The sequence below is a fragment of the Halichoerus grypus genome, chromosome 6, assembly GCF_964656455.1.
Source record: "Halichoerus grypus chromosome 6, mHalGry1.hap1.1, whole genome shotgun sequence".
Taxonomy (NCBI): Eukaryota; Metazoa; Chordata; class Mammalia; order Carnivora; family Phocidae; genus Halichoerus; species Halichoerus grypus.
This window is the reverse complement of record NC_135717.1, coordinates 53,561,296-53,588,773: the sequence shown is the minus strand read 5'-3', so window position 1 is coordinate 53,588,773 and position 27,478 is coordinate 53,561,296. Positions and strand designations below refer to the sequence as shown.

The 27,478-nt window shown below is 43.7% G+C and overlaps 1 protein-coding gene across 5 annotated transcripts in view; it reads left to right on the top strand.

Annotated features, from left to right (window-relative positions):
- FRMD4A (FERM domain containing 4A) overlaps nucleotides 1–27,478 on the top strand; it is a 596,094-nt gene that overhangs the window by 127,712 nt on the left and 440,904 nt on the right. Inside the window, exon 1 of one of the 5 annotated variants that reach the window (XM_036114143.2) lies at nucleotides 26,473–26,726. The exons of the other annotated variants lie outside the window; for them this stretch is intronic. Within the exon in view, the coding sequence (XP_035970036.2) occupies nucleotides 26,694–26,726 (33 nt within the window). The 5' untranslated portion in view covers nucleotides 26,473–26,693. Of the gene's footprint in view, nucleotides 1–26,472; nucleotides 26,727–27,478 lie in introns of those variants that run through there. 5 annotated transcript variants of the gene reach the window in all.

Here is a 27,478-nt window from a genome sequence, read left to right as displayed (position 1 = left end):
TCATTTGCATTGTAAATAAATGCATAGTAGATCCAAGTGATCCAGACCAGATGTGACACCCTGCTTGTCCCCCCAGGGAACTGTCCTACAGGCCAGTGGCCCCAAATACTCTTTACCCTTATCCTATTCATCTGTGGCGTTGTCTTTGTTGCATTTCAAGGACTGGAAGTGTGAACCCTCCAAGCACTGAGCATTAGCTGGTGCATAGGCTCTTTCCCAGGTGAGAGGCCTGCCTATGCTCTATGTTTGGGAGTTGGAATTGGCTCACGTGATTACAGAGGCTGAGCATTCCCGTGATCTGCATCTGCAAGCTGGAGATATAATTCAGTCCAAGTCTAAAGGCTTGAGAACCAGGGGAGTTGATGGTGTAACTCCCTGTTCAAGAGAGGAGAAAGTGAGATAAGATGTCCCAGCTCACGCAGGGAGGCAGGGGAAAGAGGAGTGAATTCTTCCTTCCTCCACCTTTTGTTCTCTTCAGGCCTTTGATGGATTGGATGAAGCCCACTGACACTGGGGAAGGTCACCTGCTTTACTGACTTCACTGATTCGAATGCCAATCTCATTTGGAAACACCCTTGCAGACACACCCAGAAATAATGTTTAATCAAGGCGCCCCACAATCTAGTCAAGTTGACACACACAATTAGCCATCATAGGGATCATGGGAAGCTGCTTTAAAGATTAGGAAGAGAAGTTTCCTTTTGCGTCCCACATGAAGCAGAGGCCTCATAGTCTGCAAGGCTAAACAGTTTCTAAATAACCTGAGTCACCTAAGCCCTGAGGAATTCCTGACATCTGAGCGCCCATCTGTAGGAATATCAGGAGCTCTACCAGGAAGCAGGTAAAGCAGATGCTCAGAGTGTCAGAAAGCACATAGGAATATAAATAGTTACATCCTGGAAGTGGAGCCCCACCATCTTTTCATTTCCTAGAGAACTTTCTGCAGTGACGGAAATGTTGTGTGGACACTGCCCAGTCCAGTAGCCACGAGTCACAGGTGGCTGTCGAGTACTTGAAATGGGGCTGGTGCATCTGAGCAATTGAATCTTTACTTTTATTTTATCCTAATTAATTTTTTTTTTTTTTGAAAGAGCATGAGCGAGGGGTGGGGAGGGACAGAGGGAGAGAGAGAATCTCAAGCAGGTTCAACAGAGGGCTCGATCTCACGACCCTGAGATCATGACCTGAGCCAAGATGAAGAGTTGATCTCTTAACCGACTGAGCCACCCAGGTGCCCGTATCCTAATTAACTTTAATATAAACCCTCACCGGTGGCTGTTGGCTGCTGCATTGGGTAGCACAGCGGTTACAAATAATAAAAAGCTTTTTAGTTTTATGGCTAACAATGTTGAAAGCCCAAATCCTGTTTTAGGAAAACTTGCAATTTATACAGCCTCAAAGAAGTAAGGTGTTACTATTTATTCAGAAAAGAAGGACGAGCGAGCAGAACTTTAATGGAACGAACGGGGGGGCAGAGGTGCATCACAGGGTGGATAGACAGTCATGAATTTGTTTGAAATGCAGCCGAGGTCTGCGTCACCGTCTGTGCTTTGCTGGGGCCATTTATTCCTTTCCTTCCTGGTTAAAGCAGTTATTTTGGTTGGTTCAGTGCTTTCGTGTTCAATAGACTTGATTTTTCACACAGCTGGGTTATCTCGGGCATGAAAGCTCTCTACTTAATCTTCTCGATTTCTCCTTGCTCATCCTGGCCGCACAGATGTGAGCGTGATGTTTTCATCTTTCTCTCTGGGTGCTGATCAAGTATGAGAGTTTCTATGATGTGCCCACATAGGAAAATATAAAAATGCAACTTTACGAAGGAAAAAAGAAGGCCCCGCCAAAGGAACCCAATGGCCCCAAATGCGGTTTCTCTCCCTTCTTCCTTGGTGAAGTGGGGCCTCGTTTGCACAGTTTGCAGCTGTGGGAGAAAGGGCAAACCCTGACTCTGGCAGCTCCCCTTGACATAGGATCAGTTAGCCTGTCATGGGTTTCTATGCTTACCTGGAGCCTCATTATCCTAATTAGTCCTTATTTCTGGGTGGACTTAGTGACATCATTAAAGGAGCCTCCCTTTCTTCTTCCCAGTAATTTTTCAAAGCAAAGGCACCTGGTTAAAGGAGAAAGTTGACTATCCAAAGTATAACACTAGTTTCCCCATTGCCGAAAAGACCTCTTGCAGCCGCTACTACTCCCAGTAAATGCAAAAACAGAAGAAGGGGGGAAATTGCAAAGGTTTCTAATGATGATGGAGCAGAGCCAAATGGCAAGATGACACACAAGGCATGTGACGTCTGTGGGAATCACTTACTGATTCAAAACCCAAACGATCAGGACCACAAGGAAATGGAAGTAAATTAGTGGAGTTAGTATCTGTTCTGTGTGTGATCGGAGAGTTAGCAGAAGCCCCTTGGCTCTGTTACTTTTGATTAACTAGTATCATCGCCGCTTACTTTCTAGGATCCAGATGCTTTCCAGAATCTAGTATGATCTTGAGTCAGATGCTCATTGGATGCCCCCCCCCCCCCCAGTCATGGGTGTGATAGTGCGGAGTTAGAAATAGCCAGTCCTGAGCTGCATGGTGAACTGTTCGGTCAGAGCCAACCAGGTGCTTGGGGTGAGGGGACGGCTATCCTTCCACAGACACCTCAGAACAACTTTCCTGCCTTCAGTGTCCCCAGGGCATCACCACCTGCTGCTTCCGGACCAAAGTCGGGCCCTGGCACAGACAGGAAGGCTGGCCCCCGGCTGCATGCTCCTGCCCACCCCTGCCTTGCCGCACACCATTGCCTTGGTTTCCAAAATCCAGTGGCTCTCTGTGGATTTCAAAAACATGCAGGTCCTCCTAAATGGAGAGGTTAGTGTGAGGTGTTGGGAATAATCATGTTGCAGTCCTGCCACGTGGCACCTGCTTGGAGAGAACCTTAGCTCCCGGAGGTCATGACCAGGAACCCCCTTGTTTTTCAGGGTGGCTTCAGGGGCAGCTGCCAAGAAGAGCAGCAGCTCCCTTGGTTTGGTGAGGAGCCTCTCTCCTCTCAGACAATGCTTTTTGCTGGACGTAATGAAAAAGAAGTTATAAGGTCATGGAAATGAAAGGTAATTAAGGGACAGGCAATATTAGGATAACTGAAACGTGGCTGTCACTTTCTGAGACACCTGTATGACTTTTTCCCCCCGCACCCAACCCTGAAGCCATATTCAGAATTGTTTGCCTTGGGACGCCTGGGTGGCTCAGTCGGTTAAGCATCTGCCTTTGGCTCGGGTCATGATGCCAGGGTCCTGGGATCGAGTCCCGCATGGGGCTCCCTGCTTGGTGGGGAGTCTGCTTCTCCCTCTGCCTCTGCCCCTCCTCCCTTGTGCTCTCTTTCCATCTCTCAAATAAATAAATAAAATCTTCAAAAAAAAAAAAAAAAAAGAGAGAATTTTATGCCTACTTCCCAAGATGAAAACGTGCTTTTCATACATTAGTAAGTGTACCAGTCTGGTTCCAGTTAGGGGACAGAACCCACATCAGTTATTTTAACAGTGAGAATGTGACATAAAGAATTGTTAACTGAGTGACTTGGAGGGCAAGGAGGGGAAACAAAGAGATCAAAGAGGTGGCCATTGCAGGACACAGCTACCATTCCCGGGACAGGGGAGCCAAGGGAGGAGATGGGATCATTAGTCTGAGGAGCCTGGAGGCAAAGCTCCCACGGAGCTGAAACTGGGACCTCCGAGGAGGGAGCCCTGTGGTACCAGGGTGTCTGGGTGCTAGGAGTGGGGGGGGGCGGTCTGCGGTCTTGGACCTTCATCTCTGAGGAGGGGCATGGTGTCTTTGAGCTTGTCATCATGAGGCTCATTCTGCCGGTGCTGGAAAAACTGCAAAGTGGATCCAGCTGCAGCTGCTATAGCTGGACCCAAATGCTCTGGCAGGTGGACGCAGCTGGACGGCAGCGATGCAGACAGGACAAGAGGCAGACGGGAAATGAGCCCTTCTGCCCTCCAGCGTTGCAGGTTTTCTCTGGTTTCCCAGGTGCGCAGAGCCTCCAAGAGAAGCAGAGGGTCAAGCAGCCCAGGCGTCAGGAGGAAGTGTCTGGAGGGGTGGATTTGAAACGGAGAAACAAGAGATTAGTTACTGGCCTGGTGAATCCTACAGATCTTATTGAAGGTTCTGTGGAGGTGTCTGAGAGGGGATTTACACTGCAGAGGGGGCAGCACTGTGTGATTCCCTTCCGCCCAGAATAAATACCTGCGAAATCTCTCTTTCCCTTGGCCAGTATCTTCGCCCTGGGCCCCTTCTACAGCTGCCTCCTCGGTTTCAAAACTAACCACACCGTGTTACCTGCTCTAATCTTGTATTCCCTCACTGTTGCCCTGCCAGTAAAAATGATCGTTCTCTCCCCTAGAAGGTGGGAGGAGTTGACACAATGTATTTTTTTTCTGTCAAAAATGATATATTTTGGGGCTTCTGGGTGGCTCAGTTTGTTAAGTGTCCGACTCTTGATTTCGGCTCAGATCATGATCTCAGGGTCATGGGATCGAGCCCTGAGTTGGGCTCTGCACTCAGCGTAAAGTCTGCTTGAGATTCTTTCTCCCTTTCCCTCTGCTACTACCCCTCCCCGCACACTCTCTAAATAAATAAATAAGTAAAATCTTAAAAAAAATTGTTTCTTCACATCAGTAAAAGATAATAAAAAAAATGGAAGGTTAAGATTAAAATTAAAAATTGCAATAAGAATAAATTAAAAGAAATAAGAATATAAGAACAGAGAAATGTCTAACTAATAAGAAAATTAGTGAAATAAGCCAGACAAAGGCAAATACTGCATGGTATCATTTATATGTGGAACCAAAAAAGAAAAACACATATGAGTCTAACTCATAGAAACAGAGTAGGAAAGTGGCTGCCAGGGGGTGGGGGAAACAGTGGTAAAATAGGACAGACTTTCAGCTCTAAGATAAATAAGGTCTGGGGGCTCCTGGGTGGCTCAGTCAATAAAGTGTCCCAGTCTTGATTTTGGCTCAGGTCATGATCTCAGGGTCGTGAGATTGAGCCCCATGTCTGGCTCCGCACTTAGCAGAGTCGGCTTCTCTCCCTCTCCCTCTGCCCCTCCCCATGCGCTGTCTCTTTCTCTTAAATAAATAAATAAATAAGTCTTTTAAAAAATAAGATTAATAAAGTCTGAGGAGCTCCTGTAAATCAGGATGACTGTCCTTGATAAGACTGGGTTATATAATTGAGATTTGCTAAGAGAGTAGAACTTCAATGTTCTCACCAAAAATAAGTAAGAGAATTAAAAACCTAATACATATTAGAGTTAATGTAAAACAACAGGGATAGGGAAAGAATACTAACTACCGTTTATTAGGCATTTAAAGAATGAGTGACGGGCCCCGTGCTGTGTTTTCAGTGTAGTGTTTCATCTACATCTCCCGCGGCACCGTGAGGCGGGCATGCTTAGACCCCATATTTCGTAGGTTGGAAACTGAGACTTAAGAGCATCATCACAGCTCATAAAATTATGGAGCTGGAATTTAAATTCAGGTAGATCTGTCTAGATGCAGAGCCCAAGTTTTGTAGGCAAGCTCTGAGATAATGAACGGTAGAAAGAGGAAGAAACACATTAATCAGTGCCTATAATGTTGATGAGATAACAAAGTAATGACGAGTTACCAGTTTGTTCAACGAAACATACTTGTGATAAGATAAAATGATGGCAAAATCAGAGAAGAGGGCATGGAGGAAATGGGAGGAAACAACACGACAAAAATCAAGGATGTGGGGAATTTATAAAATCCCCTGTGAAACTGGCTTGCTCCCCAGTGGCCTCGCTGTCCCTGCCGTTGAGACCCCTGGTCACTAAGAGCCTTGAGCGTCTCCTCTGCCCTTTGCCTCAATCTTAATGAACAGGCGTGGGCCCCTTAGTTAGGCCTTGCTCTTACCGGGCCTGACAAAGAGGACTTCCCAAGCAGCCTTGGCCCGTCAGCAGCCTGGTTTGACTTTCGCGTGTCCCACTGCCTCACAGGGATGGCAAGACCCTGCCTCAACATCTCAGACCTCATCAGCTGATGAGGCCATCTGCCATTAACATTCACGTCTTCCTCGCCCCAAGACTCCATGCTCATAGGGTCCTGGCAGAGATCTGCTCTTCTAGGAATCCCAAGGGAAAGGATCTTCCCCGTGTCCAGGCAGCCATGGCCACTGGCACCTGCTGCTTCAAGCTCTGCCACCATGTACCCTCTTACACTTGGGGGAATACTTGGGAAGTCTGCTGATCCCAGGACGCTCTGCAGGCACATTCCCTGAAAGGCTGTGTTTTGCCGGACTGAAAGTGAGCATCAGGAAGCAACCACACCACAATGGCATATTCTGTCTTACAGACTCCCAATTCACCAAAAGGCCAGAGTAGAGACATCAAGATACAAGTTTGAGCAGGCACGACTTGGGTTGGGTGGTGAATAAGTAGGACTTTTCTGTCTCTCTGAGATGGTTTGGGGCTTGCATCCATGATATGCTCATTTTCTAGGGTTAGTAAGCTATAGACACTCAGGTATTAGCAGGAAGTTGGCACTTTAGACAGCAAAATTTACATGTATTACAAATAACTTCAAAGCAGTATCATGGTCCTAGGCAGGTATGGGCCCTGGGGGGCTCCACTAACTTTCTCTGTCCTGCTCAGCATCACTTGCTCCTTCTCTCACTGCAAAATAATAAAAAATAAAAATATAAAGATAAAGCAATATAATGGTATAAGATAATAGTAATAGTAATACTATATACTTTGCCATAACTCGGGTGACTATGTATCCTACTTGCTGAATAATCCTACTGAATAATTTTGGTTTATTTTTTGCTCCATTATTATAGTGTCTCCTTTCGCCCTTGAAAGTTATCATAACACAATAGCCATAACACAATAAGTGGGGGTCCCAGTTTGTCGAATGTATAAAAGACGAGGTTCCTTACTTGGGAGGATAATGAATTCAACAAATGGGGAGCCAGACAGCTGGGAGTCTGAGTTGGGCTCTTGGTCCCAGTCTTGTTGTGGCGCCACCTGGTGGCAGCTTTCTGAGCTGACTTAACTATCCACAGGGACTGTTCTGAGTATTGTGACGGACTGAGACATAAGACAGTAGTAGCAATGCTAGGATTCTCCCAATTAGTTGGTTTCCAGTTCATGGAGATTGGGCTGGCGAACTCCTGGGATTGCATCCACCCATCCTAGACAGGGTTGCCTGCCTTTGCTGCCTGGCCGTGGTGTCCCTTCACCATCACCCCTCCCCTGGACAAGAACGTTGTCCACCCCATTTAGGGAACTAGGGCTGGACACAGAGGATGGAGGTGAATTACTACCACTTTGTATTTGAATTCAAGTTATCGTAGTTAGCACTGCTAAGCACAGTAATAGTTAACATTTACTAAGAGGTTTCTTTGGTCAGCAATTTACATTAAGAAAGGCATTTCTAATCAAATACCAAATAAAGATAAGCCGAAGTACACCATAGACTCTGCTGTGATGCACACTTTCCAACCCCACTGAGGTCCATGTCTCTCCATATCTATGATGTACTTAGAAGATACTATTTTGGTTTGTTCTTGATTTTTTTTTGTCCTTTTATAAAAATAGAGCCTTCAGATTTTGATTTAAATTGAATTTTAAGCTTTGATTCGAAACTTTCATGTTTGTCATATGCCCCAGAGTTGTTTGATAATAGGCACATTTTAATGTTTTGCAACCTGTCTGGAACTGGTGAAGCTTGGGCTGTTGGGTTCATGGCTGAAGACCAGCCTGGTGAGAGACTCTGGGATCAGTCCTTGAAGGGGAGGTCATGTTTGAATAGATTAAGTTTGAGTTGTTGTGAATTCCTGGTCTCGGTCGACTCCAGTTATCCCAGGTTTCTACTAATGAGATTCCTGCCATATTCCTCTTAGGCATGTGCATGTGCCCCTGTGTGTGTGTGTGTATGTGTGTGCGCACGCACACTCATGCAGGTGTGTGTGCGTGTGCACTCGTCATGCTTGAAGGCTTGGGTTTTTTGGAGAGAGAGAGTGTGCATGCATGGTGTGGGGAGGGGGAGAGGGAGAGGGGGACCGAGAATTCCAAGCAGGCCCATGCCCAGCACAGAGCCCAGTGCAGGGCTCGATCTTATGACCCTGAGATCATGACCTGCGCCGAAATCAAGAGTCTGACGCTCAGCTGACTGAGCCACCCAGGTGCCCCTTCGCTGGAAGGCTTTTAACATTAGAATCAGAATATGTTTTTGCAGTTCCTGGCCATATTGACTGACTTGCCTTCCTTGGGAAAGTCTTTGTTGAATCTCTGCCTCTACTCATCTTTCACACAAAGCTAATAGACAAAATAGCTGCTCTCTGAATATGCTGAATGAAAAATGTCAGTGTTGCAAAGTGGTAAAGAACAACTTGGTTCAGATTCTTAGTTTGTATTGTTCCATGTAGGCACAAGAAACTATGGCAGTGTAGACAATCGCCACTTTCCTCTGTGTAAATTCTGGGCTGTACGCATGTTAGAGGATGCACCTCATTCAAGGAGTTGCTACTATTGTTTTTATAATTGGATACACCCTCAGAAAAGGAGCCAGTTTCACTCTGGCCTTTTCAGTCGTGAATATTACCACCTCCGTCCTTGGCTGTTGTGTATGAAATTGACTGGACCCAGCTTGACTCCACCTGCAACACGGGACACCTGGAGATCTCGCGGCAAGAAGAGTGAGACTTGATGTTCAAAACTGAGCAAGTTTATTTATTATCTGAGGAGAGAACAGAATAAATGGAGAACCTTAGGGAAATAATTTTTACAGGTAGTTTTCAATCCATAACTGCAGCGCTGAGTCCCTCAGCTATTTCCTGATATTTTATGCAAGGAAGCACAGGGGAGAGGTTTTACTTTTGTGAGAAAGATTTACTATCTCATGCAGATACGCTTCTCTCCTAGGTATGTTTTTCTTTTTAAATTTCACTGAAATGCTGGGCCAGATTTTGGAGATTTGGTTTCCTGTTCTTGCTCCATTTCTAATTTACTGAATTATAATAGGCAATATTCTTAAACCCTATGGGCTTTTCAACTCAAGCAAAAATAAAAATTAGGACACCTAGCCTACATAAAAAGGAATGTCAAGGGAATATGGTAGATTATTTTTGATGTTTGGAAGAAACAAATAACAGATACTACTACTAATAATTCTCACTGTTCTATTTAAACCTGTGCTGAGAATAAGAATCGCTGTCTTTAGGGAGTGAAGGAAAAATAAAAGTGAGCAGAGAGATGATTTGATTTGAGATGATTTGACCAAGCTAAAGTAGAGTAGGGGCATTCCTCTACAAAACCAGGTGTGGTTCATCATTTTCATGGAGCAGTATCTACACCACCGGATGAGGCATTTTTCAAAGGACATTTGAAATATAAATAGAACAATGTTTTTTGAGAACAAAAAGAAGCTTTTAACTTTTGTTTAAGGAGATGAGAGAGGGGATCATGAAATACAAGATTTCAGAAATGTCATCCTCTTGACATGTCAGAAATTAAAAGTTCCTAAAACTAAGATCCCTTCTAGTTTTTTTCACCATCCCTCCCACATTGCCCAGCCCAGCTCTGTGAGAAGAGAAAGAGCTCAGTATGTGCTTGATGAATGAATGAAGGAGGGTATAGATGGATGGATTACTGAAGAAACAAGTGGATATTATGGCATCATCTCTGTGCTTTGTTGTTTGTTTTTGTCCTAGAATTTCATGGTAGGAAATCTGGAAACTGGAGATAAATATAAAAATGAAAAATAACAATCACAGAGGATCCCATTGTAAATATTTTGGCATATTGCCTTCTGTTTTTCAGACACATATGGATGCAGACACATCCACTCACACACACACACAGACACACACATATGTGAGTGTTTGTGTATAAGTCTATAACGTTTGTGTAACTTGACATCATAATATGTAGTTGTGATTAACTGTTGCTTCAATTAATATTCTGTCATGGGTACTTTCTCAGATAAAATCATGTTTAAAAGTTGGTTGGATGTACCTTAATATCATTAAATTTTCTTGCAGGTTGGACATTTAAATTTTCACCATGAAAGTAATTCCATAATAATTTCCCTGTATGTATATATTTATGCCATCTTAGATGACTTCCTCAGGATAATTTCTATACATCAAAGGGAAGGCCATTCTTGAAGCTTTGATTGACTTTGCCACACATTCACTGACCTCTTGTATTTTCCTTTTACCTAGTCATGGCCTCTGCCTACAGGTGCCTGTTTTACTAAGGGAAGATGAAACTTACCTCTCCTGTGAGGAAGTGCACACCGCTGGTTCTGTCCCCCTGGCACCTGCTGGGGGAGTAGGACAGGTCAGAGAGCAGCTTTAGAAATCTACATAAGATTTCCTGGGGCTCTCAATATTTTCCAGCTTAAATGTGGCTATTTGTTCAGTTGTTGTGGAAAATCATTGGGTAGTTCCTCAAAAAGTTAAACATAGAATTACCCAATGACCCTGCAATTCCACTCCTAGATATATACCCTCCAACACTGCAAAAAAGTATTCAAACAAATACATGTACATGCGTGTTTATAGCAGCACTATTGACAATAGCCAAAGGCAGAAACAACCCACATGTCAACTGCTGATTGGATAAACAGATTATGGTATATACATATAATGGATATCATTCATAAAAGGGAATAAAGCCCTGACGCATGCTATAACACAGATGAACTTCAAAAACTTTGCTAATAAGCAAAAGAAGCTAGATGAAAAAGGGTCACATATTATATGGTCCCGTTTATATGAAATGCCACAATAAATGAACTTTTAGAGACAGAACACAGATGGGTGCTTGTCAGGGTCTGGAGGAATATGGAACAGCAGCTTACTGGGTACCACATTTCCTTTTTTTTTTTTAATGGTTAGGAATCCTATTTTTATTTATGTCTAGGCTTAGAGAAGAAACTAATGAGAACAACTATTATTCTGTTTTCCCATGACTTATTATTCAATACTAGATTTCTTTTTTTATTGAGATATAATTGACATATGACATTTTATTAGTTTCAGGCATGCTACATAATGATTGTGAGATGATCACAATAAATTTAGTTAACATCTATCACCACATGTAGCTACAACTTTTTTTCTTGTGATGAGGACTTCTAAGATCTACTCTCTTAGCAACTTTCAAATACACAGTACAGTTTTATTAACCATAGTCCCCAGGCTGTATGTTCCCATCCCCTGGAAGTTAGTACCTTTTGACCCCCTTCACCCATTTTATTCACCTCTTACCCAACTCTGACAACCACCAATCTGTTCTCTGTATCTGTAAGTTTGGTTTGGCTTGTTTGTTTAGATTCCACACGTAACTAAGATCTTAAGGTATTTGTCTTTCTCTGGCTGACTTATGTCACTTAGCGAATGCCCTCTAGGTCCATCCATGTTGTCGCAAATGGCAAGATACACATTTTCTTTACCGGTTCATCCACCGATGGACACTTAGGTTGTTTCCATGTCTTGGCTATTATAAATGATGCTGCAATGAATATGGGAGTGCAGACATTTTCAAGTTAGTGTTTTCATTTTCCTTGGATAAATACCCATAAGTGGAATTGCTGGATCATATGGTGGTTCTATTTTTAATTTGTTGAGGAACCTCCATACTGTTTTCCATAGTAAGTTGCCCCAACTTACGTTCCCACCAGTGCACAAGGATTCTCTTTTCTCCGTATCTTTGCCTTGTTATTTCTTGTCTTTTTGATAACAACCATTCTAGTAGGTATGAGGTGATATCTCATGGTGGTTTTGATTTTCATTTCTGTGATGATTAGTGATGCTGGGCACCTTTTCACATACGTGTTGACCATTTGTATGTCTTCTTTGGGAAAAATGTCTATTTAGATCCTCTGCCAATTTTTTAATTGATTGTCTTTTTTTTTTTTTTTAAAGATTTTATTTATTTGACAGAGAGAGAGATAGCGAGAGCAGGAACACAAGCAGGGGGAGTGGGAGAGGGAGAAGCAGGCTTCCCGCCGAGCAGGGAGCCCGATGTGGGACTCGATCCCGGGACTCCGGGATCATGACCTGAGCCGAAGGCAGACGCTTAACGACTGAGCCACCCAGGCGCCCCAATTGATTGTCTTTTTGTTACTGAGTTGCACTGCTTCCTTTTAGGGTGATGAAAATTTTGGAACTAGAGAACAGTGGTGGTTACACAACATTATGAATATACTAAATGCCACTGAATTGTCCACTTTAAAATGGTTAATTTTATGTTATGTGAATTTCACCTCAACAAAAAGAAGAAAATCCAAATGCTAATTATGTACCTAAGAGATCACAGATCAGTCTAACAGCAAACTGTGAGGTTGGGGCACTTGGCAGGGACGGAGGTGATGCACGGAGGATTGAGCAAGAGGATGGATGAGTGTATGAAATGGGAGCACGGTCCATTCATTTATAGACAGTAGAAATGTGTTTAAAAATCACCTGAAGCAAGAGCATGTTCTTCACCAGATCATGATTGCCAGAAATCTTATTCAAACACCAAACAAAATTAGCCATGGTTGGCCCAGAGTGAAATTTCTGAGCACAGCATTTAACTTGACCTAGATATTGACAAGGACAACAGTGTAGTCCTTGATGTTGAAATCAGCAAATCAGGCTGTTATTCTTTTTTTTTTTTTTTAATATTTTATTTATTTATTTGACAGAGAGAGACACAGCGAGAGAGGGAACACAAGCACGGGGAGTGGGATGGGAGAGGGAGAAGCAGGCCTCCCGCCGAGCAGGGAGCCCGATGCGGGGCCCGACCCCAGGACCCCGAGATCATGACCCGAGCCGAAGGCAGATGCTTAACGACTGAGCCACCCAGGCGCCACCAGGCTGTTATTCTTTATCTCTTTCTGTGGCATTGCTCTCTGTGCAAATATGTTTAGTTCATATTGCTATGTACCTGCAGTGTACTGGGGGGTGATTACAGATGTGCTAGTAAATAAATAAATCATCCTCTGGAAGATTCTTGTGGCTCCTGGAAGAAAAAGTTGACTCAAAAATGCTTAAACACTCTTTCCAGGAATTCATTATGCTTTTAAATTCAGTAACACAGTGGCAGAGATGTCAGTTCCTGGAAAGTCACAGATGAAAGTCACACCTTGGTAATGCCACACTCACCGATGTGCCAGAGCTTATTGTCTAATACGGTGGAGAGAGCAAGAAGGCACTTCTTTGGAGAGGTATAAGAGGGGAAGAAAATAAATAAGCCTAAGGCATCCTGAAACTCCCTTAAGGGGTTCAAAGGAGAATACTCTTACATAGACCAGAAGCTTTGAAGAGGCTGGTGCTGGATGAACAAAAAGGATGAGGAGGACACTTACCACAAAACAGTGTACTAACTTAACAGCCTTCCTTGAGCAGAATTTGTATTCCCTGGCTCTCTATTCACAATTTCCCTTTTTCTTTCTTCTAAGCTAACTAGGTTGTAAGAGTTGTTCTCTTTAACAGCCGATCAATCTCTTTTAACATCTTTCAAACAAGATAAACAACATATTTGTGAGCATGTGTGTGTGTGTAGACACTTATATCCAAAATGTGGCATATACAGAGTTAAACAAAATCCTGTTAGCAATTCTCCTAGGGGAAAGTGGAAATGACATACCTATTATTCCAGATCCAGAAAAAGATTTTCTACAAAGGGGGATGGTAATGATAAGGGGATGGTAACTTGAGAGATAAAGAATCACCAGGGAAGCAGCTATGCACCTTTGGCTAGGGCTCAGAACTGTTCATTATTAGCAGCTAAGGCTTAAAATGTGATCAGTTAAAACCAGTGGGGATTAAAACCTGGATGACGTTTCGACTAGGGATATGAAACATACAACCAGAGAAAGTCTGGGGGACACAGCGATAGGCAGCCAGTGAGAAAATAGTTTTAATTATAGAATAAAGAGAAAATAAATGGCACTAGTGAAGCAACATCTAGGAAATAAGTATATAAAGAGCTGCAATCACTCGTAAGAAGACAGTGCATTTACCAGAAGAAGAAAAAAAATCCAGCTAGTTGAACTGAAAAATCCCATCTAAATATGAAAGCAGGGAATGTATTCTGAAGCTGGAAATACTCATCAGTGTGTTAAATGTCACACATTCTAAAAATATGAGATAGATTTCAACAGCCCTATAGTTAAAGACTGATGATTGGAATTTTGCTTTTATGATGCCATAGCGATTCAGATGGTTCTGAGGTTTCCATGGCAACAGCCTGATGCTACTTTTTGTTCTGTGTAGTCACATGATGCCTGATGTACTGCTGCATAGAGAAGCAGTTGGTTGCATTTCCTAATTAGTGACACGGAGACCAGGGGCCACCACGAAGGACTTCTATTCCTATTGGTTCTGAGCCTTATAAACAAGAGCCATGTAACGATCATCTTTTTTCTGCAAGTTGGCACTTCTGCTGGGTGTCAACTTTGCCTGGATGAGCCGCTGTTCTATATCAACAGTATTATTGTTTCATGAATTGCATATCCATCTGGATAAAATTCCCTGAAGCAGATGACCCCTTCTACTTGTGATGCCCAATTGTCTTAGAAGTTGCTGCCAATATATGAGTGGAGGTCATTAGCCATGAAAAGTGTACCATTTTCAGCCCAGGATGAGCAGCAGACTAGCCTGCGAGAGCCAGGGCATACTATTGTGTCGTGAAAGATTAGACAAGTCACTGCAATGATCTGCACCCCATTTTTACCATCTATTAAAGGGGAGTGATGACCAAAGTGATGACCCCCTTCTTACTCAAAGGGTAATATCTATACAACATTTAGACAAGTTTTGTCAAACATGTTTGGGTGGGGTGGTACATGTCGGGAGAATCCCACCTGCCCCAGGTTTATGTATGAGAAGTACCAAGGGGCTACATGGCTTCACTTAGAGTCAGGGAGAACACCATGAAGCTTGCAAGCATAAGTAAGACAGATAGAAATCTCTCCTGAGCCGTCATTAAATTTGTGTTTTCTTACTGAGGCAAACTTAGGTGTCCAACACTTTACCATCACGCTCATTAATGAGCATCAGATTGAGTTAAGAGCCATCTAAACCAACCTTGACATGGGCTGTTTCTCAGGGGGAGTCAGAAGTTTATGGGTTCTGGTCCTAGGTGATGACAGCAACATTTGTTATCCTGGTTGAATCATTTCACCCCTTTATGTTATTTTTTCTTTATATGAGAGGACATTTATAAAAGAACAAAAAATGGTACCTTGTATAAGAAGGTAGCCAATAAATACTTGTTCACCTTCCTTCTCTTATCCCTTTCTTCATCGAAAATTCTTGCATTTCTGGAATTTTGCTGTGTGGGAGTTAAAAGGTAAACCAGTGATGTAAGCATGTTTGGAGCTAAGGACCACATTCTGGCGACGCTACAGTATCATCATCAGTAAGCTTTTACTGTCTATGGGACACTGTACCTAGTGATGGAAACGCAGAGCTGCACACAGCCTATGCGTGAGGGTTACAATGCAGTTGAAGGTCACGAGAGAACAACAAAAGGTAACATAAATTCCATGTCCAATAGACATTACAGAGAAGAAGTGGACTGGATTGCTGAGGAGAAGCTTCCTGCAGGGAGAGGAGTGCATGTGGACTTTGAAGGGACCGTTTAATATTTATGAAGTCCTTATGAAGTCATGGGCAGTGGGCCCTGTGTCTGCTTGATCTCATTGATTAAGGGGGAAATTCTTGATAAGGGAGTAAAAGTGGGAAGGTGGGAATGGTGGTCTCCAAGTGATCGAATGAGTTTGGCAGGAGGGGAGGTAAATAGGAAAGAAGATGTCAGATGACTTTGAAAGGCAAATTAAGGAGTTTGGACTTGACTGTCGTGTTTGGGGAGCCATTGCACATTTCTTAGTAGGGAATGCTGTGTACCCCATTGTACAATTTAAGAGAGAAAACTAGTGAAAGCAACCACGGAGACCACTGACACAGCCAGGCATCCGGTCGTGGACCTTGGCACAGGAGTGGAGGCAGAAGGCAATGATGGCCAGAAGAATTATTACCATTGATGACAGCATTTGGAAAGTCTGGAGAGGGAGCTCATCTGGGAGAAAGAAGGTATAAGTTGAGTTTAGGGTGTATAAAATTTGAGGGAACTACAAACATGTGGGGGTATCTTTCCTAGGAAGTATTAGACATGAGGAACTCGCATTATGGGGAATGCGCCCCCTCACCTTCCTCGTGGGCAACTGGGGAGCCCACAGCCACACACGGCCCATGAGGCTAATGGCCCTATTATCTTAGTGCCATTAGCAGACATGATCTTCCCTCTTCAGGGAGTAGAGAGGTTGGCCACCACTGGAAACTACCTTCTGCCTTCTTACAGGGCCAGAATCATACCTGGCTTTCATTTTCTGGCCAATGCGCTAGGGGAGTGTGAGTCATATGTTTCTATTTAGCTTCATCTCTCTGTTTTATCTTTCTTTTTTTCTGGCAAATTATGGACTCAAATAATAACCAAACTGTCTATTGCTAACCTCCAAATATGTCATTCAGCATGTGTTCGTTGACTACTTCCCGGGGACGGGCCCAAGTCCTCGCCATCACTTCTGCCCACCACACCCACTTGGCCTTTTCCCTACGTGAACCAATGGTGAGTGGAGGAATTGTTGGATGCAGGTCAAAGCAAATGTCTGTGGAGAGTTTCTAAGTCATTCCATCAGCATTTGTAAGTCTGGTCTAAATAAAATACCTTTATTTACAGAGGACATATAATAGCGTGCTGGAGGAAAAAGAATGTTGGATTCTTTGTGACGACTTATATAATCTTAGGAGATTCACTGAACTCCCTAGGACTCAATTTACTTATCTGGGAAATGACTGGATAAAATACTTGATAGAGAATTCCACTCTAATATCCTATGGTTTTATAGCATGGAGTTTGGCTTATAATGCCTTTGAGAGGTAGCATATTGTATTTATAGACTATAAGCTATTTATTGTAAATTATTCTTTGAGAGTAAAACTGATATCCAAGGGCCACCTTGACCAGCTGAAGGCCACAGCTCCTTTTCTGAATCCTCTGGTCCAAAATCCTGGGCTTAGCCCAATAGCGGCAGCATCAGAGGCTGAGTAACCCTGTCCTCCCTTAGGAGGCTAGGAAGATAATTAAGAAGGAAGAAGAAGCACAGTCTAGTCCCATGGGTCACACGTGGGTAACATTGAATAAAAGAGCAGCAGGGTTTTCAGACCATCATGTTTCCTTTACTCGATCACGTGGGCCCCAGCCCACACTCCTACCTACTCCATTGCTCCATTGACCATGGATTCTGTACAGCCAGTCCTCTGGCCCTGCTCCTGTCATTACCATTGACCCAGGTAACTGCACACCCTGGCTTTACTTTCACCTGCTGCTGTTTTGGAGCCATCGCTAAGGCTCTCTGTGCCTCACTGCTGTTACCATTCTGTCCCACTCTGTGGCAGAACCTGGCCACTCCTGCTTCGGCTGGGTCTAGCTCAGCTCAGCCCACACCTTCCAAGACGAGTCTGGATTACACTTCCCTGTTGTTTTGACTGGTACCAGCCTTCTCTCCCGTTGCCATCATCACATCCCTCTAGAACTGCTGTAGATGCCACTCCCTTATGCCTTGCTCTAATGTGGCTACCGGAGATACTCCACATGGCTGCTAACTGCGGATGCTGCTGCCAACCATACCTAGGTCTGACTCTGGTTCCTACTCTGCCACCACCAAGGCCATCCTGTCACCTCTTTTGGCAAGAGCATTCCGGATGTGTGCGCTCACAGCAATGCAACGGCTACTATGATCAGCCTCACCGGTAATGCTAACTGCTATCCCCACAGCTTCTTACCCATGGGCGATACTCCTTCTCCCTACATGGAGCCTTTTTTTTCCTGCCACAATAGGCCTGCAAGGTTTTAGTGATCTAGTTCTGCTTTGGTGGACTTCTCCTAAGTCCTCAAGAGGATCAGGAAGACTGCACACAGTGGCAGGACTTGCCAGGGTTAGGGAATCTGCTTCTATTGCAATGTTCTGATCTTCAGTACCTCTCCTTCCACTTAGGGTGGTACCTCTTCCCCCAAGAACACCCTACAGATGTTGAGGTTAAGTTACAAATATCTCTCATGCAGATGTCTAGGACTAAATGAGAAAATGAGAGGAATCCATCTCCAAATCCTTCTTTTAGGGTCTCCCAGGAAGCAAGAGCCTTGTTATACAAATGGTGTCTTCTAGGCTTCTTGAAGCCGACATGCAGATTAGATCCCACAGTGGCTTTGGGCTACACCATACAATACACATATGAGGAAAAGGTGGGCGGAATGTTCTTGCTGAGATATATGCCTAGGAAAAACCTGTCCAGACACAGACTCTGGCAAAGGAAGGTCAACGTGTGTGATGGCCCCCAGTTAGTTTAACAAAGAAAAAGTAAGCAAAATCCAGGCCCAGCGACCCAAATTCAAAGCATTCCTCTCTCCTGGGCATTGTTTTCTTTCATTCCAAGCTCTCTGGTTGTGTAACTATCTAAACATATTCAGACAGGAAAGGGAGACACCCTACACTACGTTAGTGGTCATGTTTGCTTATGCTCCACGGTGCCCGCAGAGTTGCATCCTGGCCATCCATGCACAAGGATGCAGCAAGGAAATCCAGCATTTCCTTCCAAGAAAAGAGAAAAGAAATGTGGCTCCATTCCCCAAACTTCTCTCCTTTCAAGTCTGACACATAGCCTGTGTGCCACGCATCTGAGCTTCTTTGGAAAGAAGCTTCAGGAGATATTTATTTCATGGAGAGGTAAAAAAGAGTTTGTGTCTTGCCCAGCCTGGGCTTGTGCTTCTGTGAATATTCAGAGTGCCCCCTGGGAGATGGGCGTGGTGCCTTGCACAGAGAACTCCAATCTTTGTTGAGCAAATGAATGTATTTAAATTGGAAAGAAAATACCATTTTTTTCAGGACGGTTTTGGAACATGTGAGAACGAGCGATTTTCCCATTTTACATTTAATAGACTAGAAAGTTGGCCATGAGAAGCTAGGAAGATAATCAAGATCAGTCGGTAAACTAGATAGAGAAAACGAGTTCGGGTAGAAGAGTTTTGATGATCTGGTCCATTTCCTTTCCCCACACCATGGCCGGGTGATCATTCCGTGACCACGCTCAGAAACCATAGCAAAGTTGTCAAGTAAAAAAAATTTTTTTTTTTTTCTGCAGCTGTGTTCCATACGTCCTCATTTCTCTTGGTTCTTGTGATTAATTGCCATTATGCTTGAAGTCGATACCATTCACATTCAAAGTTGGGTTTCTCAGGTTCAGGCAGAGGTTCTGAATCAGAAGAATCATGTTTTATTAGAACTGAGGCAGAAAAATTCCTCATGTCTGATTGATCCAAATGCCAATGACTTCGTGACCTCAGGCACTGGTGCCTTTTTTTCCATTTGTGGAAAAACATAGTTTCACTTCTAAAGCACATATTTAGATATCAAGGTTAAGATACAGTTTGCGAAACAGAGTGTGCTTCCAGGTTTTTGGATAAAAGAGGCCCATCAATATCTATCAATAACTTCATGATTTTGACACGTAAGAAATTGAGTTGAGCAATTATTTTCCTTTGTGCCTCAGGTCAGAACTGGCCAATGAAATTTAAGATGCAGGATTGATTTGAAAAACTCCTCAGAGCTATGAAAATAATGCACATTCGGGCACGTTTATTGTTTGAAAGGTCACCTTCCTAACATAATTCCACTATTAAGTAATCCCATTACTGTTAATTAAAGAAACAAGCAAGTACTGCTCAGGTATGCACACTTCAACTTGTAATTAAATAAAGAATGAGAATTCATAATATAAAAGAATTTCCTGCAGAAGTTTAATAAATTAATATGCAACTTTTCATAAGAACACTGACAGTATAAAGTGAACTATGCCTATTATTTGTGCATGGTGTGTAGATTTTTTCAAATAAGGAAAGTTGTGAATTAAGTTTTAAATTAAGAAAAATTGACGTCTGAGGTCCCATACCCTGGAGATCATTATTAGGACTCTGCCCACCTCAGTGTTCTTACCTGTCCTCAAACCTCATGTTACTTTCTGCCTCTTGATTTCCTTTGTGTGTGTTTCTCTGCCTGAGATCCACTCTTCAATCCCACATTTCTCCATGCCCATCCCAACATCTTAACTGCCCTAAGCCCCAACACAGTGACCTCCTCTATGTGGCCTTAGAGCCACAAGAATAGCCCCCTCAGGGAAGACTTACTCCACAATGCCAGGTGAATGAGTACTTCCTTTCACTTTAGTTGTCCAACCTCTGCGCTAGATCTCCCTCCCCAATTGTTTAAGGGATTTTCATCTTCAATCCTTGGAATTCTTCAAGAGCCATAACCTGTATTCATGACCTTGGGAACCTCAGGGCAGAGCCTCTGGCTGGGCCTGACATATAGTAGGCTCTATCGACTCAATGTTTGTGTGACCCCAAAATTTGTATGTTGAAACCTGATCTTCAATGTGATGGTATTAAGAGGTGGGCCTTTGGGAGGTGATAAGGTCATAAGGGTGGAGCCCACATGATGGGATTAGTCCTTAAAAAGAGGCCCCAAAGAGCTCCCTTGGCCCTTCCACCATGTGAGGAGACAGGTAGAAGGTGTCTGTGGACCTGGAAGCAGGTCTTCACCAGATACTGAATCTGCTGGCATCTCGATCTTGGACTTCCCATCCTCCAGAACTATGAGAAATAAATGCCTGTTGTTTATAAGCCACGAGTCTATGGTATTTCTGTTATAGCAGCCTGAATGGACTGAGACATTTCTTAACATAGATGTGTGATTTGAAAGAACCCCACAGCAACCCGGTGCCAAGCTTAGATGAGCTCCGTGGTTAATGATGTGCTTTTAGGATGTAAGGCCTCAGATTGCAGGATGGGCTCATTAGAGAAAAAAGTTTTCTGTTTACACAGCTTGAGGATTCCAAGAAGTCTCAGAAGCAGAAACACGTGGACTCCCATCTCTATTGATCATCGTCATTTTTGTCGATCCAAATGCAGGGGTTTTTTTTGTTTGTTTGTTTGTTTTTTAAAGATTTTATTTATTTGACAGAGAGAGAGAGAGATAGCAAGAGCAGGAACACAAGCAGGGGGAGTGGGAGAGGGAGAAGCAGGCTCCCTGCAAAGCAGAAAGCCTGATGCAGGGCTCGATCCCAGGACCCCGGGATCATGACCTGAGCCGAAGGCAGACGCTTAACAACTGAGCCACCCAGGCACCCCCCAAATGCAGGTTTCTTTTTTTTTTTTTTAAGATTTTATTTATTTATTTGAAAGAGAGAGACACAGTGAGAGAGGGAACACAAGCAGGGGAAGTAGGAGAGGGAGAAGCAGGCTTCCTGCCGAGCAGGGAGCCCGATGTGGGGCTCGAGCCCAGGACGCTGGGAATCATGACCTGAGCCAAAGGCAGACGCTTAACAACTGAGCCACCCAGGCACCCCCCAAATGCAGGTTTTGATAAATAATTGCAGGCCAGCTTTTGGAAGTGACTTGTCTGAGGCCTGACCTACCTGAACATTTTGAGGGAGAAAAACATCTTCCTTCTTCATGATACCCTTCAGCACCTTACTGCCTTATTTGAAGCTTTGAAGTAAACACCATAACAGAAACAGGATGCCTTAAAAATGTTAATTGAATGCCCTCTTTTGGGGAGGTGGGTGAGAGGATTAGAGGAGCATCTGAGTGCTTCCCCCTCTATAGGGACTGGAAGGAAGGAAAGTGCTAGCATCTTCCTCAGTGCTTCCACCTGGATGCTTCTCTCAGCTTTTTCCTTATCTCTGCTCCCAGAGGTCCCCTATGCAAACACTGGAGTAATGATCTGAGGCCAGGGCAGCTGTTGGTTGCCTGCCTCTTAACAAAAGCACTTAAACCAAAAACCTTAAAGAAAAGAAAGAAATGTAAATATCTCTTTTCAAGCACTTTGCAAAGGAATGTCACTTTGTTCTTTATACTTTTTCATAAAACACGGGAGTAGGTAGAGACCCATTTCTAGCTTAAGCGCGCACAATACAAAAAAGCAGTTTTATTCTACCCACTGTACGGTACTCTTTCAGAAAGGCAAGGGCTGCTGAAGGAAGTCTCCCAGGGCTAGAATCCAATTAACTGCTGTACTGATTGCTGATAACTTTAGGCAATCACTGTTCTTTAGAAAATGGGACAGAGAATCTGAAAGATCATAAAAACAAGATGACTGATCAACCAAGACACAGAACCTAACACCACTCTTTCCCCTAGTCTTCCACAGTTTTTGAAAGGAGATAAAGGAGGAAGAAACACTGGGAATGAAATGCCGTAGGTCTTACACTTGGTGTTTAGTAACATAAAAGTGTTAGTCTGTGTATCTGCAAGCTCAGATTCTGATCTGGAACCCTGGAAAATACTTGAATAATCATAAAGTATTTCCATCACTCTACATGACTTGCTCTCAGAGCTGTAGGAAAGTAGGAAAACTTGACATCTTTGAAGTTCTAAGTCCTGCATGTAGGGTTCTGGTTCCCGTGTTATGGTTTAGGAACTCTGGTCTTGGATTAGTTATTGTATCCAGTAGCTGTGTAACAATATACTGCCTGGAGCCACACCATGGTAGATCTTGGATGTTCACAAGTTTGCTGAGTTTCCCTGATCTATTCTGGGCTTAGCTTCTCGGCTGAGCTTGCTCAGAAGTCTGTAGGTTGGATCTTCTCTCATCCTCCTCCTGGGATCAGCAGACAAGCTGGGCTGTGTCCTATCAGGGACATTTTTAACCTTCTATTGGTACCATATTTGTTAACATCCATTCCATCAGCCAAGAGTAGTCACATAGCCATGCCCAGAGAAAGTGCGAGAGCATGACCAAATCTGAGTGGCAAGTGGCCTGGATGGTAACATGCGTGAAAAACAGAGACTACATGATGCAATCCACTGCAACACTTAATTCTCTCAGCCTCAGTTCTCGCAGCTGTTAAATGGGAATAATAATACACCTTTGAGGGGTGCCTGGGTGGCTCAGTTGGTTAAGTATCCGACTCCTGATTTCTGCTCAGGTAATGACCTCAGAGTTGTGGGATCGAGCCCTGCGTTGGGTTCCGCTCTGGGGCATGGAGCCTGCTTGAGATTCTCTCTCTCCCTCTGCCCCTCCCCCCCAAATAATAATATACCTTTGAAAATGAGATGAGATAGCACTTTAAAGTACTTAGCTCAAGGCTGGAACAAAGTCTGGTGCTCAGTAAATGTTACTTTCTTCCTATTCACCTCCCAACCCTTGAAAAATGGAAATTAATACCTGCCACACATAACAGGATTATTGTGAGGTTTTAAAAAGATAACACATGTGTGAGCCCTTTGAAAGAATGTCAGTCACTGTGTAATTTCCGTTTTATGGTAACTTATGGAATGCTTATCCTTACACAGATACAACTATAAATTCAAGCACTGGGAAATTGAATCACAATTTTCATTGAGTGCTTTAGTTTAGCACCTAGTAAGTGAAAATTTTCTCTGTGATATGTTTTGATAGCTGCATTATAAAGCAAAACAGATACGTGTGGCCTAAGATGAGGGGCAGAGGCAGGGGAAATCGAGAGTGGGCGGAGATTTATTGCCTTAGCTAAGTAACTCTCTTAGTGTTGCCCAAGATACCTGGAACCAATCCAGGAATAAGGTCTTTTCTATCCTTTATCACCCCAAAGCCTAAGTCTTAATGAGGATGTTTCCCAATAGGAAATAAAGAGTGATGAGTCACAGAGGAAAAGACCTAAGTGGTTGTCAGGTTGTCACAATCCTCTTACCTTAATGAATCGAACACCATTTATGAAGGAAGGCAACCCAATCCTCATATAATGAACCTTAATTGTGCAACTGGCTGTCATCCCCAGAGGCTACAGGGGGCCTAAGGAAATTAACCTTGAGGATGGTGAGATGTGGGAAAGAAAGGGTCAGCGTTTTCATGCAGGAAAGATGGGAAATCTGAGCCTCTGACCATGACCTATCTAATGGCCTTTATGACATTTCTAAGTGCTCCTGGTCTAGAGAGGTTTAATATGAAGTTCATTCATTCATTCATTCTTCTTCTTTTAGTGTCAAAATAGGGAAGAAGAATGGCTCAAAGGACAAGGGGATTTGCTAAGAGAAGTTCCTTGGTACAGGGACATTCCCTCTGTAGGTAGGTCAGAAACCCCCGCCACGCAGTGGAAATTCACTGAGTTGGATTGCAGCTAAGACTCCCTTTCCCTGTGGTGCAAACTTAATTGATATTTCACGTTTCTATACATTTGATATTCATTGACATTTTCTTCCAAGGCTGAGTGAATCCCAGATTGTAAACTCTGCCCTTTTTGAAGCTGAAGAGACTCTCTTGAAACATGAAGTTACAAGCTGAGAGCACCCCAATATAAAGAAATTTGGGATGTAGAAATGTGAGTGAGTGTTCCCACTTCTAAATATTTTGACAACACTGAGCATTCTCAACAGTGTTAGGATGCCTAATGATCCGATGATTATTCTTCACTGACATCGCACATCTGTTGTGTAGGTTAGAGTATTTCCTAACCTATTCCACCACTACCTCCTCTCCTCCTGCCCCCTCCCATCACTAAATAAATCTAACTACTTTAGCTGTAAGAGATGGAGTAATCAATAGTTAAGGGACTTGGAAACAAAGGTAATAAATTGACTGGCACATTCCATTTTATAAATAACTGTTTAATAAACACAAGACTTGTGCTTGATAAGCATCTTACATGGTACCAGGCTTGAGATGGATGGTCAATGAATATTGGTTCTTTGAACAAGTAAGTGGATGAGGTACCAAAAGTTAACATAATGGCCTAAAATAATACACTTTCAAATGCTTAATTTGAAGCCCCTGACTAACAAAGAACAGATCATTAAATATGCATTTAACTCTTTATATGTTGGTGGAAGAATCTAAGGGCCTGGGGACAAAGGCTTTCTTTACTCTCCACTGTGTCACCTGAAACTAAAATGTCCTGGCACACAGGATATGCATGCTATCTATTTACTGAATGACTGAATAAATAAAACAAACAATTAAGGGACCCCAAACATTAGGACACTGAGTAAGAAAATGTAACGGTTAAGCCAATAATAAGGTCCAGAGGCCCCCCAGAAATGGCAGTGACCTTTTATATAAGGACAGAGTGCTGCACTCAACTCAAGGAGCCCTTGAGGATTTGTCAGGTTATTAAGACTCTGGTCAAAGGAGGTAAGCACCTGGTGAAGTGAGAATGAGGTTGCAGACATGCACCTAAGGTGTAGGAGAAAAAGGTTAAGAATAGAAAACTAGGGACTAGCCAAGGAGATGAATCAGGGTAATGTAGTTGGTGTAGAATCTGAAGTTCTTTAGAATGCTGCTGAATGAACTAGAGAAAACTTGAATCAATCAAGGGTTAAGAACTTGAGGAAAGGACCATCCTGTGACACCATCTGGAAGACAGGTGTAGATTGCCCCATCTTGAAGACGTCTTGGGAGATAGGCATAAATGTAGCAGATAGAGAGGGACAAGTTCCATCCAAGGAACAAGGGGCACAAGGTGTCAGCCTTAAATATCACTGATGAATTCACATATCGTGTGTGTCATGTATATAATGTGAAAGCCTTGGTAATGGTCTAGATGTTCTTAGCTACAGGAGTCACGAGGTGAAGTAGAGATGTTGAATTATTTCCATATAGAGAATTCTTCAAGCATAAGAAAGTTCCAGAAAAAAAATCTTTTCTTTCCAACTTCATTATGCCGTGTGACCCAAGTCTTGGCAATATTTTCTCACTGTCTACTTTTTACAAGTGACCAGCAATGCTGAATGAAATAGTAAATTCTGGTTTATCTGGAGTCCTGCACAGCACACACGCTTATTATTTTATGCTCAGCTGTTAGGAACTGAGTCTATAAATCAGTTTTGAAACTTTTCCTAGGAAAAGAAAAGGGTCTGCTTATATACTTCTAAACATCTGGTCAGACAGAAAAAAAAATAATAAAATCCACTTAACTATCCAGATGCTATGTCAACAACTGGGCTAAACAAATGAGTATTTAGAAATATCTAAGAGGTGAGATTTCTTTTTCAGGTTTCTGAACACAAATCAGAAAAACAGCTGAGTAATGGTGGCAACTGGATCCACTGCTCTCAGGGTCCTGTTTCTTAAAAGAGCAATGAATGGGTTGCTAAAGCAGTGCCTTCAGCTGTCAGCTCTGGAGAGAGCCCCTGCACAGCTGAACCCCGGGAGCCAGGAGCCGAGGATGCCCAGGCAAAGCTCAGCCCCCCTCGCCTCCTTTCCTGGGTGAGCCGCCCCTGTGGTTTGCTTCAGATCACTTTTCTTGGCTCAAATGCGGTACCTAAGACAGGGATCATTTGTCAAGTGAGCGCGGTACACAGGGAGCTCTAGGCAGATTATGGAAAGAGAGGGAGGAAAGGGAGGGAGGAGAGAGCTCGGGGGAGACAGAAGCAGGAGAGGGAAGAGGGCGAGGAACGGAGCGGGCTTCTCCAGAAACCGCGCTTTCCAGGCACTGGAGATTCAAGTTAGACTGGGTGACGGTGCCGGGGCGCCGCCCGGGAGCGGGGAGAGACTGGCGACTCCCCGCATGGCTCTTTTCATGTGGGATGCTTAAGGACGGCACACAGAGAGAGTAACTTGGAGAGGAGAGGAACTGGCATGAGGATTCCACCAAAATGGAAGGGCTCCTGTCTCCGATGAGGACGAAGGTAAGGAGAGTGAATCTCGATTTCTTTTGATTCTGCTTGGACGTGCAGAGAAGGCAGCTGAGGTGCCCGGAGCCTCTGTGAATAGGAGGCTCACTAAGCTTTTGTCTTGTTTCAGAACTAAGGCTGGTGAATGCAACTGGATCTCTGAAAGAATAGGCTAGCCTCAAAGGCAGCGCGATCTGTGGGAAGGGGAAAGCGGGGCGGTGGGGGGGGGGGGGGGGAAGAGAACCATCTGTCAGTGTGGACAATGGGAATCCTAGTAAATGAGTCCTCTTGCTTGATTAGACAGCCATATTTTAGCAGGATTTCCAATCACTCTTTTTGGAGGCTGTGCAACCCTTGGAGCTGTTCGTCGCAGGAAGTACCAATTTCTCTGCTGCATTGCCGTTTAGCAGGAGGAGTAACACGTTTAGAGCAGAGCATGCCCAGCTCCTGCTTGAAATATCCTCTTTCCTCCTCCTCTTCTTCAGAGCAAGAGGGTCAGGGACTCCTCGGTGGAAAGTAGGTTAATGCATTCTGGAAGCCAGTGTGTTCTCAGCTCCCAGACCTGCAGAAAAAAGTCCAGAGCACCAGACTCTCCTGACATCTTGAACTTGGTCCTGAAACATTTAGAGACACTCCCAGGGAACTGCTTACAGTCTCCTAGAGGCTCTGGGAACTTGTTCTCCTTGGCTGGAGTTGGCTTTTTTTCACTTGAGAAAGGGATGCCTTGGAGCTGGGGTTTTCCATTAAAAGCTCAGATGATGGTGAAT